Source organism: Heterodontus francisci, chromosome 27 (genome assembly GCF_036365525.1).
Source record: "Heterodontus francisci isolate sHetFra1 chromosome 27, sHetFra1.hap1, whole genome shotgun sequence".
Classification (NCBI taxonomy): Eukaryota; Metazoa; Chordata; class Chondrichthyes; order Heterodontiformes; family Heterodontidae; genus Heterodontus; species Heterodontus francisci.
In genome coordinates this window covers 45,413,301-45,430,741 of record NC_090397.1, presented here as the reverse complement: position 1 = coordinate 45,430,741, position 17,441 = coordinate 45,413,301, and the positions used below count along the sequence as shown (strand labels likewise).

General features: G+C 40.2%; 1 protein-coding gene across 1 annotated transcript in view; it reads left to right on the top strand.

Annotated features, from left to right (window-relative positions):
* dnajc2 (DnaJ (Hsp40) homolog, subfamily C, member 2) overlaps positions 1–17,441 on the top strand; it is a 58,292-nt gene that overhangs the window by 36,555 nt on the left and 4,296 nt on the right. The window contains exons 9-14 of the mRNA XM_068059253.1: positions 3,857–3,978; positions 7,456–7,605; positions 13,656–13,744; positions 14,668–14,737; positions 16,131–16,312; positions 17,101–17,201. Coding sequence (XP_067915354.1) covers positions 3,857–3,978; positions 7,456–7,605; positions 13,656–13,744; positions 14,668–14,737; positions 16,131–16,312; positions 17,101–17,201 — 714 coding nt within the window. The remainder of the gene's footprint in view (positions 1–3,856; positions 3,979–7,455; positions 7,606–13,655; positions 13,745–14,667; positions 14,738–16,130; positions 16,313–17,100; positions 17,202–17,441) is intronic.

The window sequence follows — 17,441 nt, the reverse complement described above, 5'->3', positions numbered from 1 at the left end:
AATCATTCTGAGAGACAGGATAAACTGTCGCTTAGAAAGGCACAGTGGCTGGCACTGCAGCCTCACAACTCCAGTGACCCGGGTTCGGTTCTGGGTACTGCCTGTGTGGAGTTTGCAAGTTCTCCCTGTGACCGCGTGGGTTTCCGCCGGGTGCTCCGGTTTCCTCCCACCGCCATAGACTTGCGGGTTGATAGGTAAATTGGCCATTGTAAATTGCCCCCAGTGTAGGTAGGAGAATGGTAGGGATTATGGGATTAATGTAGGATTAGTATAAATGGGTGGTTGATGATCGGCACAGACTCGGGCCGAAGGGCATGTTTCAGTGCTGTATCTCTCTGACTATTAGAACTGCTAGCTAGAGATCGTCATGGAGAGTTTAAATATAATAAATATAAATAAATATAGGTTGATCAAGGATAGTCAGCATGGATTTGTTAAGGGAAGATCTTGTTTGACCAACTTGATCAAATTTTTTGAAGAAGTAACAAGGAAGATAGATGAGGGTAGTGCAGTTGATGTGACCTACATGGATTTTAGCAAGGCTTTTGACGAAGTCCCACATGCAGATTGGTTTTAAAAAAAAAAATCCCATGGGATCTAGGGAAATGCAGCAAGGTGGATATGAAAGTGGCTCAGAAACAAAGGGTTATTGTTTACGGGTGTTGTAGCGACTGGAGGCCGTTTCCAGAGGTGTTCCGTGGGGCTCAGTACTGGGTCCCCTGCTTTTTGTGGTATATATTAACAATTTGGACGTAAATGTAGGGGGCATGATCAAGAAGTTTGCAGACAACACAAAGATTGGCCGTGTGGTAGATAGCGAGGAGGATAACTCTAGGCTGCAGGAAGATATTGATGGTCCAGTCAGATGGGCAGAAAAGTGGCAAATGAAATTCAACCTGGAGAAGTGTGAGGTGATGCATTTGGGGAGGTCAAACAAGGCAAAGGAATACACGATTAATGGGAAAATACTGAGAAGCATAGAGGAAATGAGGGACCTTTGAGTGAATGTCTACAGATCCCTGAAGGTAGCAGGACAGGTCAATAAGGTGGTTAAGAAAGCATATTGAATCCTTTAATAATAAAAACAAGAAATGCTGGAAATACTCAGCAGGTCTGGCAGCATCTGTGGAGAGAAAAGCAGAATTAACATTTCAGGTCAGTGACTCTTCAGAACTGGCAAATATTAGAAATGTAAAAGGTTATAAGGAAGTAAAGTGGGGGTGGGGCAAGAGATAACCAAGGAGAAGGTGTAGATAGGACGAGGTCACAGAATAGCTGACCAGAAGGTCATGGAGCAAAGATATGTTAATGGTGTGTTGAAAGACAAAGCATTAGTAAAGATAGGGTGTTAAAGGACTGAAATTTGAACAGCTGCAAGTATAAACATGAAAAAAACAGTGGGTAAACAAACTGAACAAACTAAGATGAAATAAAATAATATATATTTTTTAAAAAAAGGAAAAAGAAAAAAAAAAGGAAAAAGGGGGGGTCCGTCACGCTCTGAAATGATTGAACTCAATGTTCTGTCCGGCAGGCTGTAGTGTGTCTAATCAGTAAATGAGATGCTGTTCCTTGAGCTTGCGTTGATTTTCACTGGAACACTGCAGCAATCCCAGGACAGATATGTGAGCATGAGAGCAAGGGGGAGTGTTGAAATAGCAAATGGCATGACGGGCCCCCCAATTTACTTTTATTTTTAGTTATTTTTTTCTTTTTCCTTTTTTAAAATATTTTTATTTTATTTCATCTTAGTTTGTTCAGTTTGTTCACTCACTGGTTTTTTTTCATGTTTGTACTTGCGGCTGTTCAATTTTCAGTCAGTTAACACCCTTTCTGTACTAATGCTTTGTCTTTCAGCACACCATTAACATATCTTTGCTCCATGACCTTCTGGTCAGCTATTCTGTGACCTTGTCTTATCTACACCTTCTGCTTAGTTATCTCTTGCCCCACCCCAACTTTACTTGCTTCTAACCTTTTACATTTCTAATATTTGCCAGTTATGAAGAAGGGTCACGGACCTGAAACGTTAACTCTGCTTCTCTCTCCACAGATGCTGCCAGACCTGCTGAGTATTTCCAGAACTACTTGTTTTTATTTCAGATTTCCAGCAGTATTTTGCTTTTAATATTGAATCCTTTCCTTTATTAGCCAAGGTATAGAATATAAGAGCAGGGAGGTTATGCCGGAACTGTATAACCCATTGGTTAGGCCACAACTTGAGGACTGTGTGCAATTCTGGTCACCTCATTACAGAAAGGATGTAATTGCATTAGAGAGGGTACAGAGGAGATTTACGAGGATGTTGCCACCACTGGAAAAGTGCAGCTGTGAGGAAAGATTGGATCGGCTGGGGTTGTTCTCCTTGGGACAGAGAAGGCTGAGGAGAGATCTGATTGAAATGTACAAAATTTTGAGGGGCCTGGATAGAGTGGAGGTGAAGGGTCTATTCACCTTAGAGAGGTCAGTGATGAGGGGGCATAGATTTAAAGTGATTGGTAGAAAAATCAGAGGGCAGATAAGGAAAATCTTTTTCACCCAGGAGGTGGTGGGGTCTGGAACTCACTACCTGAAAACTCATTTAAAAGGAGTCTGGATCGGCACCTCAAGTGCCGTAATCTGCAGGGCTATGGACCAAATGCTGGAAGGTGGGATTAGAATAGGTTGATCATTTTATGGCTGGCATATACACGATGGGCCAAGTGGCCTCTTTCTGTGCCTTAAACTTTCTAGGAACTCTTCAGCAACTGGGGTATTGCTTATATTGCACCAGTCCTGGGGATCTGTTCTTTCGTGTTCAATAAATCCATGATCTGGCATGGATGTGATGAGCCAAATAGCCTCCTTCCATATTGTAAATTTCTATGATTCTGTGATAAATAAAGTGGAAGGATAGTTTTGTAGTCTTTTGATTGATCAATTATTTGTTTAATCCTCAATGATAAATATACTGGAAAGACATGCAGTATATTAAGATAAGCTGTTTCTGTTTTTTTCCTTGCACTAATAAGTTAGGGAAGGGCGGGGTTCTGCTTCACTTAATTGGTAGTGATTTTGTCTGAGTCTGAAATTTGTAAGGTCAAACTCTTCTCCAGGATGTTAGTACATCTGGGCTGATACTGCAAGGCAGTACAGCCTGCTGTGTTGGAGGTTCCTTCCTTTTATGTGAGATATTAAATGGCTTGTTCAAGCGGACGTAAAAGGTACCATGGCATTATTCAATGAAGAACAGGGAGTTCTTCTAGTGTCCTGGTCGTCAACATTCCTATCTCAACCAGTGTGTGTTACCCAAAATCGTTTAGCTGATCATTGGACCTTAGCTGTTGCGTTTAGACTGCGGTTAAAAAATTCACTAAACGTGAAGCATTTCAAGACGTGATCGTGTGCTATGCAAAAGTGCCTTCTCGTGTTACATAATTTCAGTACGATCGTTATTTCTGTTTGGTAGCCATTTCGTGCTGTCAGTGCACATGATACTTTATGTAACAAATGTTTTCATTTCAGATGGTTAAAAGGAACTGGACAGCTATCTAACAACTTCACCCATTTTAAAATCCTAGATTGGTACAGCACAGCGAAGGGTCATTGAACCCATCAAGTCAGTGTCTTCACATGACCCAGACTAAATCCACTGCTGCGCCATACCTTTCCCTTTTATTTGAACAATAATATTAATTCCTTTTTTAAAGAATTTATAGATTCTGCCTGTTTCTTGACTGTGTTTAATTCTGGTGAGTGCTGGTCTGTAAATCTATCAGACATGAATGTGTGTTGTCAAAATATACCACTGAGCTTCTGTCGCGTAAAATCTCTTACAATACTGAAATTGCATTTTATGTGGTGATTTGCTTGACAGACACTGCTTACAGCTGTGACCCTAGAATAAAAAAGTTTAAAGAAGAAGAAAAGGCAAGGAAAGAAGCAGAAAAGAAGGCAAAAGCTGAAGCAAAAAGAAAGGAACAAGAACTAAAAGAGAAAGTAAGGATTAGAAACTGGTAACCTCTATCAGGTTTAATTTTGAAAGTGTTACAACTTGATTTGTGCTGGATAATTTAAAAACACATGCCATATGAGAACACATCATACCAGAATTGTCAGCTGCAGGAAGGCATTTCACTTCTGGCTTTGGTTGCTTTACCTTTTCCCCTCCTGGGAATGCACCTTGACTGTACCCGATTTATCTCCTCTTTAAAGGTATTCTATTACAATTTTCCCTGCCAGTTTAGCTCGCACAGATCCGTTCTTACCCCACTGAAAGTGGCCTTCCTCTAATTCAGTATTTTTACTCTAGATTGCTGCTTGTCCTTTTCTATAGCTCACCTAAACTTTATGATACTACGATCACTGTTCCCTAAATGCTTCCCAACTAAAACTTGACCCACCTCAATCGCCAGAACCAGATCCAGCAATGCCTCCTTCCTCATTGGGCTGGAAACATACTGATCAAGAAAATTCTCCTGAACACAAAGATTTCAAATTGGATCAAAAAATATTTTGAAAATACAGCTCCCTTTTGTGGCCAAAAAATGTCCTAGGTTTCTCCAGGAATCTTTATACTTCAACTACCAAACCAGCTAAGAAATATATCACAACAAATGCAGCAACTTGCTAAGGCTCCTTCAACAGTACCTTCCAAACCTGCAATCTTTACCATCTAGAAGGATAAGGGCACCACCACCTGCAAGTTCCCATCCAGGTCATGCACACCATCCTGATTTGAAAATATATTGCCATTCCTTCATCGCTGGGTCAAAATCCTGGAACTCCCTCCATTGCTGGGTCAAAATCCTGGAACTCCCTCCCTAACAGCAATGTGGGTGTACTGACATCATCTGGATTGCAGTGCCATCTTCTCGAGGCCAGTAGGGATGGGAAATAAATGTTGGCCTTGCCAGCAATACCCACATCCCACGAATAAATTTAAAAAGAAGCAAATTACCAATATTCTCTCCATAGATATCCAAAACATTATTAGCAGTGGATATTTTGTTTATTTGCTACAGCAATACCAGCTTGCATGGCATTATGCGCCAAAGGTTTTTAATTAAATCCAAAATGAGAGGCTCCAGTGAAACACCTCATGATGCTGGCAGAAGTAGTTTGAATCTTGGAGAAAGTTTTTGAGAGGTGTGGCCAGGCCAAGGGGTTTAGGAAGAGCATTCTAGAGCACGTGGCCATAATGACTGAAGGCTCTGCCACTCCTGATTAAGAAGAGGGAGGAGAATGTACACAGAAGCCCAGGCTCTGAAATATTGGGAGATAGAGCAGGAGAAAATTGCTGAGGTGGGTTGAAACGAGGCGGGGGGGGGGGGGGGGGTGGGGGATTTATAAACAAGGATTACAATTGTAAAATAAAATCAGAAAATATTGGCTAACACTCAACAGGTCAGGCAACATTTGTGGAGAGAAGAGTTAACATTACAGGTCAATGACCTCTCAATAGAACAGAATTAGGATTATAATGTGGAGACGTGTAAGTTAACGTGCTTTGGAAGGGAAAGCAAGAAATAGGGTTATATGGAAGATTGGATAGGAACAGAGAACCAGGGGTGTAAATGCTTTATGCTGGTTGATGGTACTAAAGGCCAATAGTATTTTGCATTTTTAAATAGGGGCATAGAGTATTGGGTAACAAGGTAAGAACTTTATACAAAACCTTAGTTATCTCAGAGCACTGAGTAGTTTTGGACATCTCCTTATAAAAAGGATATTAAACTCATGGAACATACAGCATAGATTCACTAAATTATCGGGGATTACGAGGAGACACTTGAAATACTGAGGTTATTTACACTGCAGCAGAGAAGGCTAAGGATTTGAGGCTTTTAAAATAGTGTTTTATCAAGTAAATAGTAGAAACTATATTTTCTGGTTATAGAATCAGTGACAATGGGTTACCAATTTAAAATAGCCACTGAAAATGAAGGGAGAGGTTAGGAGAAATGTCCTTAATCAGATTTGTTGGAGCGTGGCTGCTTTTCCACAGGTAATAGTTGAAGCAGAGATTATTGACATCCTTTAAAGGAAGGTTAGGTAAAGATTTGAAGCAGAGGAAGATACAGGACTATGGGTGAGAGCAGGATTAATTTTGAATTGCTGTAACAAAGAACCAGCACAACATGACAGGCTAAGGGGCCATCTCCTGTGCTATAAATCTGCATAGTTCGAACTCGGAATGTAACAAAGGACACTGAGGTAGTCCAGACCCAGTCCCTTTCAGTTTGCAATTTAAACTGCCGAGCTGTAGTTTCAGGGAGTCTGAATGAATAAATGATTTAATTTTACAGATAGCTACTGGAATCCAAACTTAAGATGAAATCTGTCCATTATACTATTCAATCTGGCCACAAATTAGTTCACTGTCATTAGGTATATGAGTATTTATAGACTTTTGTGACTCAGGCCATTTGAGCCATAAAACCAAATGAGTTCCTTTCTTGATGATAAAAAATGTCCTCTGGATAGTTGGCACGTTATTATCCAAACTTGCAAACCAATTTTAAAACAAAATGTCTCCTACAAGCAACAATTTCGCTGCAACTTCTGGTGACACATCTAGCCCTCCGAACCAGGAAGGTTGAGCCCATAATCTAAACTGGCATTTCAGTGCCGTACTGCAGAAGTGTTGCACTTTCAGAGGTGCCGTCTTTCCGAAGAGATGGTAAACAGAGACATCTGTCCTTTCAGATGGGCATAAAAGATTCTGTAGCACTATTTGAAATAGGGGAGTTCACCAAGGTGTCTTGGTCAATATGCATTCTTCAACCAACATCACTTAAAACAGATTATCTGGTATTATCTCTCTGCTGTCAGTGAGACCCTGCTGGAACAAATAGCCTGCCGTGCTTCTCTAAATTACAACGGTAATTATATTTAAAGGTACTTAATTGGTTGTAATGCACTTTGGGACATCTTGGTTGCAAAAGGCACTATATAAATGCAAGTCTTTTTTCCATCCTTTAGTGCTATTAATATTGTAAATCAGCGAATTAGACCTAGACCATCACAGATATATGGGTGAAGGACATCATGTAAAAACATACTAATTTTGCTTGAAATGGCCCTCTAAGCTCGGGAGTATTATGCCACTGGTTGCATTGTGAGGGAACTGAGTAGGAAACTGGTTCCAGCCACTGTACCTGATGCAAATAAGAAATACAGACCAACATTATATCTAGTATTCTCGTAAATTTTAAGAGTACTTTTACATTTTTATCCTATAGCGTTTACAAAATTGGAAATTTTCAGACAACTAATATTGGAATATTTCAAAATACATGATTTAATTCTGTATATTTTGTTATTTAATTTGGGCTTTTATATTAAAATGATATCAGATACAGGAATCCATAATACACCAGTAAATTTTACGTGCACAAACTACTTTTACCTCAGCATTAATTTTATGTTCTATTTCAGAAAGATATTCAAAATACTTTTTTTTTTTTAAAAAAGCAAAAACAGGCTGAATTAGAAGTTGCCCGATTGGCCAAAGAGAAACAAGAAGAAGAGGCCAGACAGCAGGCCTTGCAAACGAAGAAGGAAAAGGAAATACAGAAGAAAGCAATTAAGAAAGAAAGGCAAAAGCTGCGTACCGTCTGTAAGGTATGATGAAATATTATTTTAGTTGACAAGGCTGGTCAGTTCTGGGAATTTCACCATGAATATAAAGATACATTTTCTGCCTGCCTGAAAATTAATAAGTGGAAAATCATGGGCTGAATGTGTGATTTCCTGACATACATTCCTGGAAGCCAAGCCTCAGTGCAGGGAGCAGGCAAACAGAAATATTACCCTAGAGTTTCCACAGCAAGATAAGTGTGATGAATTTTTTAAAAAAATCTGAAATTACCTTTTTATCTAAGTGGCTCTTGGTAAGATATTCCAGTGTGATCTGTCTGTCTCTCAACATCAGACCATGATTGATATTAGAATGCACCGTATCAAATACCCTTCGCAGTGCAAGCAGCAGTGAAGCATGTTACTTGCACTGAGCTAATGTCAACTTTTATTTCTTCAGCTCCTGCTTTCCGACCCCCAAAGAAGAGCAATTGCTGTATTTGATGTAGAAGAGCCGAACAAAATATATTTAATGTGACCAGACTTTGTTACTGTCCCTGCTGTCTGCCATCAGGACAGCAATTGAACAATTGGTTTAGTGGTCTTTCGATTTTCTGCTGCCGCTAATTAGTTAACCTTCCTTCTGTCGATTTTGCTGATGTATAGTTCACAGATTTAACCATGAATCCACTTCCTCAATTTCCTCCATAGATATTCCTAATTCCTGGGTGTATATTATTGCCCTTAATTATTCCTAGCAGCCTATATGTGCTGATCTTTAGACAACTGTGCTTCTGGTTTGTGGGTCATTTCCACATCCCTGACTTTGGAAGTTTTTATTACCTCCAGGCTTATGTTCTCTCTCTTTTACTTTTCTCCAGATGTTTCCATGATGTTGGTATCAGTTACACAATGGCTAAATCAGCTACTGCATTGTTTGTGATGTAATATGCCTACATAATTACAGCTGGCAAATTGCAAAACAAAATATTTCAAACCTAACTAATGCATTGTGAAATAGCTTGGAAGCGTTTTGATAGGATAAATCTGTCGTCTGGATAGTCACTTTATGATAACTCTGTGACAAACTTGTGCAGTGAAATCTGTATCAAATTGTTGTTTGTTCACAATATTTTACATATTTTGGTTCAGGCATCTTTGCAAGAATTTTTTTAGGGCTCTTCACCCAGCTCCTCATTTCTCCCACCACCCTCTCCAAGTTCAACTCATGAGACACAGTTTCTGCTCTCTCGATTCCCTCACCACTTGACTCCTGACCATGCAGCTCGTCTTCCTGGCTCCCATACTAACAGATATTGTCATTGGTTTGGATGGGGAGGAGAATGGTGCCAAAGGAAGGGAAACCAATGTTACATCACCACCCTCCTCAAAATGAACCATTCTTGACTTGTCTGTTCTGTTCAAATACCACCCCATCTCTAACTCACTTTCTTCTCAAATTCTCGAACGTGTTGCTGGTTTCCAGCTCCACGCTCATCTCTCCCTCCAATCTAGCTTTCCCCCCCCCCCCCTTATTACAGCACTGAATCAGCCTGAGCCAAAGTCATGAATGATTTCCTTTGTGATTGTAGTATCATGCATTATCCCTCCTGGTTCTTCTTGACCTTTCTACAGTGTTCATTATGATTTGACCATGCTGTCATCAACCAGTGTTTCTGCTCTACTATCCATAAGGCTGCCCTTTTATGGTTTCTTTTCATATCTAACCAAACACTGCCCACCCATCTCCAATAGTGGCTTTTGTTTGCTTCCCCACACCACCCGAAGTATCCTTGACCCCCTTTTTACTATCTACGTGCTGCTCCTTAGTAACATCACTTGCAAGCACTGGTTCAGCTTTTGCTTGCATGCATGTTAGAACCCATCTCTACTTCTCCACTACTTCTCTTGCCATCTCCATGCTGTTTGTGCCTGAATGACATCAGATCTTGGGTTAGTCACAGTAACAGGAAGACTGAAGGGATTGTTTTTGGCCCATGCTTTTTAAAAAAAACTTTACTCCAGTCACTGACTCCACTCCCCCTGCACTTTCGAGCTAAACCAGAGGGTTCAAAATCTTGGTGTACGGTAAAGCCACGAGCTGAGCTTTAAATCTCACATCCTTGTTCGTCACTAAGGGCGGCACAGTGGTTAGCACCGCAGCCTCACAGCTCCAGGGACCCGGGTTCAATTCTGGGTACTGCCTGTGTGGAGTTTGCAAGTTCTCCCTGTGACTGCATGGGTTTTCGCCGGGTGCTCCCGTTTCCTCCCACAGCCAAAAGACTTGCAGGATGATAGGTAAATTGGCCATTATAAATTGCCCCTAGTGTAGGTAGGTGGTAGGGAATATAGGATTACTGTAAGGTTAGAAATAAATGGGTGGTTGTTGGTCGGCACAGACTCGGTGGGCTGAAGGGCCTGTTTCAGTGCTGTATCAATAAATAAAATAAAAATAAATAAGGCTGCGTACTTCCACATCTGCAACATTGTTCACCTCCACCCTTACCTCAGTCTCTTGTCATTGAACTCATTATGTTCCTTTGTCACCTGTGGACTTGACTACTGCAACATTCCTTTCCTGATCTCATTTACTATTCTCCATATAGTCCAACTTGTCCAAGATGCCTGTCTGAACTCACCCATCTTCTTGTCTTCACTGCCCCGTGCATAATCAATTCAAAATCCTCATCACTATCTATAAGAAGACCCTTTATGCCTTTGCCCCACTTTGTGGTCTCAGGCAGACTATGAACAGCAGCACCGACTAGTTTTTATTTATTTTTATATATATATAGAGATACAGCACTGAAACAGGCCCTTCGGCCCACCGAGTCTGTGCCGACCATCAACCACCCATTTATACTAATCCTACAGTAATCCCATATTCCTACCACATCCCCACCTTCCCTATATTCCCCTACCGCCTACCTACACTAGGGGCAATTTATAATGGCCAATTTACCTATCAACCTGCAAGTCTTTGGCTGTGGGAGGAAACCGGAGCACCCGGCGAAAACCCACGCGGTCACAGGGAGAACTTGCAAACTCCACACAGGCAGTACCCAGAATTGAACCCGGGTCGCTGGAGCTGTGAGGCTGCGGTGCTAACCACTGCGCCACTGTGCCGCCCTGCGCCACAGTTGGACTAGAATGGCCTGTTTCTGTGCTGTATACTCTATAATTTTTGCAGTCTGCTCCACCTCTATATTCCCTTTTGAATGCTGTAACTTTTGCCTTCTGTGCATCTACCCCCACTTTCCCTTCGCTTCATCAGCCTACAGCTGCTTCATTCCTTTCCCTTTGCAGCCCTCTGTCTTTAAAAGCCGCCTTAAGATCTATCTCTTCAACTTGGCCTTCAATCACCCCTTCTGATCTCTTCCCTCATTGCTCAGTGTCTATTACAAATATTTGTGAATTGTCTTGGAAACCTTTTTTTTTCCAGTTTTGTCTTGTATTTCCATATCTGGGAATTTTTGGCAACAACGAAAGGTCGCTTGTCCAAACATGTCCAACACCTCCCAGTACCTTGCTCATCAAATCAACTTCTCAGTCTCTCTTCACTCCAGAAAAACATTTACTTTTCTCTTGAGTTGATTTATACTGTCAGCTTCAATATCTCTAACTTCGTGCACAGCTCTTGCCCTTTGTATACACTTGTCTTCCTCCTTATTTTAGTTGTGTTTAAGCCCTTCACCATAATTAATAATTTGCTGCCACCAACTTTGGTGATTTCCCCCTTTATGATTCTGAAAACCTTAAATAAGTGACATCAAAGATTTTTTTAAACAGAAAACAACCCATTTTCTTTACAGCTTTTGTATGATTTTAATCTCACACCTAGAATTATTTTTATCTCCCTTTGCTTTGCACCATTTCAAAAGCAATGATCACCTTCCCATAATTAGATGTCCAGACCAGAACTACACACTGGACTCCATATGGAACACTATAATGGATACTGAATATGAAACTGCTTTTCAACAAATGACTACATTTGCTCAACCAACTCCCAGTAGTGTCACACATTTGTACACCTCAGTGATACTTTTCTAATCTCAATTGACGTACTGTACTTGGATTTCCAGAAGGCATTTGACAAGGTGCCATATAAAAGGTTATTGCGCAAAATAGGAGCTCATGGTGTAGGGGGTAACATATTAGCATGGATAGAAGGCTGGCTGGCAGAAAGCAGAGAGTATGCATAAATGGGTCCTTTTCTGATTGGCAGGATGTTACGAGTGGAGTCCCGCAGGGGTCTGTTCTAGGGACTCAACTTTTTACAATTTATATCAATGACTTAGATAAGGGGAGCGATGGCATGGTAGCTAAATTTGCAGATGACACAAAGATAGGTAGGAAAGTATGTTGTGAAGAGGACAGAAGGTGGTTGCAGACCGATTATAGATAACTTGAGTGGGCACAAATCTGGCAGATGGAGTGTGATGTGGGAAAGTGTGAAGTAGTTCACTTTGGCAGGAAGAATATTAAAAAAAAAAGTATTACTTAAACGGATAACGACTGCAGAATTCTGAGGTGCAGCGGGATCTAGGTGTTCTAGTGCATGAGTCACAAAAAGTTAGTATTGAGGTACAGCAATTAATAAAGAAGGCTAATGGAATGCTATCCTTTATTACTAGAGGAATTGGAAATAAAAGTAAGGATCTTATGCTTTAGTTATACAGGGCATTGGTAAGACCACATCTCAAATACTGTGTGCAGTTTTGGTCTCCTTAAAGGATGTAAATGCATTGGAGGTGGTTCATAGAAGGTTTACTGGATTGATACCTGGAATGAGCGGGTTGTCTTAAGAGGAAAGGTTGGACAGACTGGGCTTGTTTTCACTGGATTTTAGAAGAGTGGGGGAAGACTTGATTGAAGTTTATAAGATCCTGAACGGTCTTGACAAGGTGGATGTGGAAAGGATGTTTCTGCTTGTGGGTGAGTCCAGAACTAGGGGATACTGTTTTAAAATTAGGGGTTGCCCTTTTAGGATAGAGGTGAGGAGAATTTTTTTTCTGAGGTTTGTGAGGCTTTGGAACACTCTGCCTCAGAAGGTGGTGGAGGCGGGGTCGTTGAATATTTTTAAGGCAGAGGTAGATAGATTCTTGTTAGGCAAGGGAGTCAGAGGTTATCGGGGATAGATGGGAGTGTGGAATTCGAGACAAATAGATCAGCTATGATCTTATTGAATGGTGGAGCAGGCTAGAGGGGCCGAATGGCCTACTTCTGCTCCTAATTTGTTTATTCGTAGTTTATAACAGGAATTTGTAAAGTCTAGAGCATAAAGTAATCTCTGGCTCAGCATTGTCTACCCCTTTTTCACCCTTACTACAAAAAGAGGGGGGGATATTTTTGTCCACCTGCAAGCTTTTTAAAAAATAACTGACATTAAACGTCCAGAACAGCAGAATGATCACAACTAAAGTAAGGCTTTTAAAAACTTTATTAATAAACACAAGAATGTCTGAAACTTATTATATAGAGGGCAGTGTCTTTGGGGCTTTAAATCAATGCATGACTTCACACTGTCTTTCAACTTAGTTTTCTATTGTGAAGATGTTGCCTCATTCTTGGGTAAAGTACCTACAGTGTCACCAGCCTACCTATCCTACCCAAGAGGTTATTCTTTATCTGAAGCTCAGAAATGTTAGCTGGCTGTTTAGGGGCTGAATTACTGAACCTTATCTATCCACACCTGTACACTTTCTAGCAAGGGATAGTAATCAGAAATGAGAACTGACTGGTTCTCCCCACTGCTCTCACCTGCCCGCTTTTAGAGGTGAAGTGCTCAAGACCAACCATAGCATCCTCACCACCGCCTTGGCTATCAGCTAATAATAAGGGATTGAAATTTGGGCCTTCCTGACTCTTTGTCTAATGGCAGGGTTGCACCAGCCTTGCTTACCATCTCAGCTTGTGGTCTTGAAATCATGCCCTCCTATCAATGTTCTGAATGTACTGCTGCCACCAGCATACAGATAGTTCTGAGATTTGTACAACATTAACACCATTGGCATCTGTAGTTATTATAATCTCTGACTTAAATCATTGGAATTTCCAGTCTGATTATTGTATTGCGAATCACTTTTTTAAAGAATTGGAACTACTTCACTGATAATCATACAGAAAATGTGAAAATGATGGAGGATGTGGAGAAACTCTGTGACCGACTTGAACTAATAAGGTAAATATCTTTTTATTTTAAAATTCTTAATCTACATAATTCCAGGTGAACAAATTGCTATTATATTTTAAAATTTTGAGTTCATACCTATGCTCCTGGTCTCTACGAAGTATCCTTGGAAGAGATGCAATTCAGGATTTCCCTCAGTTGTTCCTTGATCGAAATAAAAACTACAATTAGAAAGGAAAAGTAATACAAATACTGGAAATCTAAAATTACAACATAAAATGGTGTTTTTATTACTTTGCCCATGCCACAAACATTCTCAGATTGAACCAGTGTGTTCACAGCCTCAGCATCCTGATTGACCCCAAGCTGAGCTCCTTAATCCATATCTTCTCCATTACAAAGACGTCCACCTGTAACATCACCCACCTCCCTCCTCTCGGCCCATCTGCTGCTGAAACCCTCATCTGTGTTCCCCTCTCCCTTTGCCCCATCATAGGCATTCCATCTACATCTCTTTCTTCCCCTTTAATCTCCTTGATAACAAACTGTTGTTCCCCATCCGAATAGCTGTTTCTTTGGCTCGGAGGCAGTTTTGTTTGATTATGCCTCTGAAGCGTATAGGGAGTAATTTTCTACTTTAAAGATGTTATATAAATGCAAATTGATGTTCGGGGGGGAAAAAAAGGAGCATAATCTGCTTCACATTAAGTTTCTATAACACATGCATAAACTTTAAAATTGTTGTTTTCACCACGCCGCCCCCCCCCCCCCCCCCCACCCCCCTGAAGAGCAAAACTGCTAGTGGGTGTTAATTTTTCTTTTATATTTGTGGCCATGCAAGGACTGGATTAACTCCACACAAAAGTAATTCTGTATAATTAATGTCTAACAATATTAAAATTGGCCCATGAAAATCTGACCATGGCAATTATTTATTAGGTCTCAATGTGTTTTCATGTTTTCCTTCTTTCTAGCCTACAAGCCTTAAATGAAGTACTTGCATCAAGTACAAGGGATGAAGGTCAAGCTGAGGTAGAGAAACAGGTATGATCTATAGTAAAAACAAAATACCCAGCAGGTCAGGCAGCATCTGTGGAGAGAGGACTTAATGTTTAAGGTCAATGACCTTTTGTTTATTATAATATCTGCTGGTGGTGGTGGTGAAAGAGTGAAACTTTTTGCTGCTAACACTGGACTAGTTTGACACATGGATTTTAGGTTACAGATATGGATTTTGAACCCTTAAGAAAGGAAAGGTTAATAGAATTTTAAACTATGCAGGAAAAATATTGGTGGTTAAGCTCATGTCCTTTCAATTAGAGACTGATGAGGGATAACTGGTACATGTCTGCATGTAACCATTCAGATGAAAGTCAATTATCATAGGCAGGGGCATGGAACTGAATATGCAAGAAACGCTTGGAGAGACTTTTGTTAATATATCTAGATTTCGAAATTCTGCTGTTCCCCTCTATGCAAAAAACACTTGTAGGAACAGCAGTAAGCTATTTAGCCCCTTGAGCCTGTTGTGCCAGGCTGATCTGCACTTCAGCTCCATGGCAGCATTATATTTAGTACATTCAAATTTGGATTGTGTTTGAAGAGAGTTTTGCAACACAAAGGGGCAAACTCTGTTCATGATACTGGTGGGAGCAGTTTAGTGTAACAAATTAAGACCATCACAGCACAACATATATTGATTGAGTTGATTAAGGTTTCATTATCCAACTGCAACCCCCCAGCAAAGTAGTATTAATACACTATATGCACCTAGTAGTGTTAGTACTGATTTACAAACTTGTGGTTGCTAAAGTAAACAAAGTTCAACACATTTCCTTGGTCTGTTCATCTATCTTAACAATTGGATTTAATTTATATACAAAGTAACTTAATTAGCTGAGCCTGACACTTGGGGCCTCAATAGTTATTAGTGGCAGTGATCCTGGGAATTGTTCTGTTTGATCTTCACTATATTTTAAATTGTATAATCAACAAATTTGTACGTATGTAATTCCAGTAACCATAGGCTGTTTGTGTATTTATACTTTTTCTTGAGTTTGCTTTCAGTGGTTGGTCATGCAAAAATAATGCAGGTATTTGTACTTGCCACCAAAACAAAGCACCAGGCAACAAAATCGTTTGGTGGCTGAATAGGCTACTTTCTTTTACAAGTACTTGTAGTACCTTTTGTTTTGCCATGGTGTATCTTTTTCTAAATGGTAACTATCAACAAAACTTGAACAATGCATGCTTCTCTTCTGTTCTCTCTTCTGTACTTTATCTGTTTCAATAGCAATTTCAACAGGTGTTGGGTAAAAGCACCCATTGCAGATTCAAGTGAGGAAAAGTTGATTTTGAACAACTGTATTGAAAAATAGAAATTTGAGGAAACCTACTACTGAATGAGAAACAAATTTATTTTTAACTTATTCTATAGATCCAAGAGGTGAATGCACAGTTAGCAAAAGAGAAGGAGGAAGCTGAGGCACGAATGCGCCAGGCTACTAAAAGCTCTGATCACGCTGCAGGATGTGGAGGAGGAAGCAAAACCTGGCTGGAGGATGACTTGCAGCTCTTGATAAAAGGTGTAAATATCTTTCCTGCTGGAACTAATGCAAGGTAATACATGGCAAAAAATGCTGAATAACATAATTCTTGTAAAGAATGTGTCTTGCTGACTGCAGCTCTATGCAACTGTGAAAATCCAGTATTAGTATTTGAAGAAATGGAAATGCTTTTGGAAGCATTGATTTCTAAATATAAAATTGCAAGTTAAAGGCAAAGCTCTGTACACTTGTTCACCATCCTCCTTTACCCTCCACTGTCGGAAATACATGTGAAACAAAAGTACTCCATGTGTAGCAGCAGTACAAAATTAACTTAAATATTTCCAAAAATTTTAGAACTTTAGGTTGATTCAGTGACCCTCTTAATTTTCCAACTCCACCACCTGGCTTAGTCACCCAGATGAACAGCGTTGTGTAGGCACAGACGCTCTAATCATTCCTCGTTGAGGGAAATATTTGTTTTTCTCTGACTCCTCCCGCACTCAATTTTCACGATACCTTTTTATCCGCTCAGTGTTGTATTGTTCCATGGGTGCTGCTGTGACCATTTAAAGCAAGGGCTTGTGGAAGGTGCTATCACAGCCAAACACTACTGTATTCATCTGATATGGCATGTGTGCATTTGCAGCAGAGAGTACCAAAGCGAGATTGCAGACTTGTCAACATTATAAAAGTGAAAGATTAACATTTTGATTGGGTCACTTTATCAGAAATGTTCTATTTGGATAACTTGATGCACAAATAGCTCCACCGAGTTCCCCTTTCCCTTCCAATCCCCATTAAAAAAAAATACTATATCTAATTTGTAATCCTAATGATTATGTAACTGTTCTTTTTCAGATGGGAAGTAATTGCTAATTTTATCAATTCACACTCAACAAGTGGAATCAAAAGGACAGCCAAGGATGTAATCAACAAAGCCAAGAATTTACAAAAACTTGGTAAGTACTGGACCTCCTTTCATTCAGTCTTCAGCATAACCTGCTCCACCATTTGACAAAAGTGCAGATGATACGAAACTTGGAAGGATAGTGTAGAACTCAAAGGACATTGACAAATTGGTGGAATGGGCAGACAGGTGGCAGATGAAGTTCAATGCAGAGAAATGGGGAATGATTCATTTTGGTAGGAAGAACGTGGAAAGAGTATATAAAATAAAGAGTACAGTTCTAAAGGGGGTG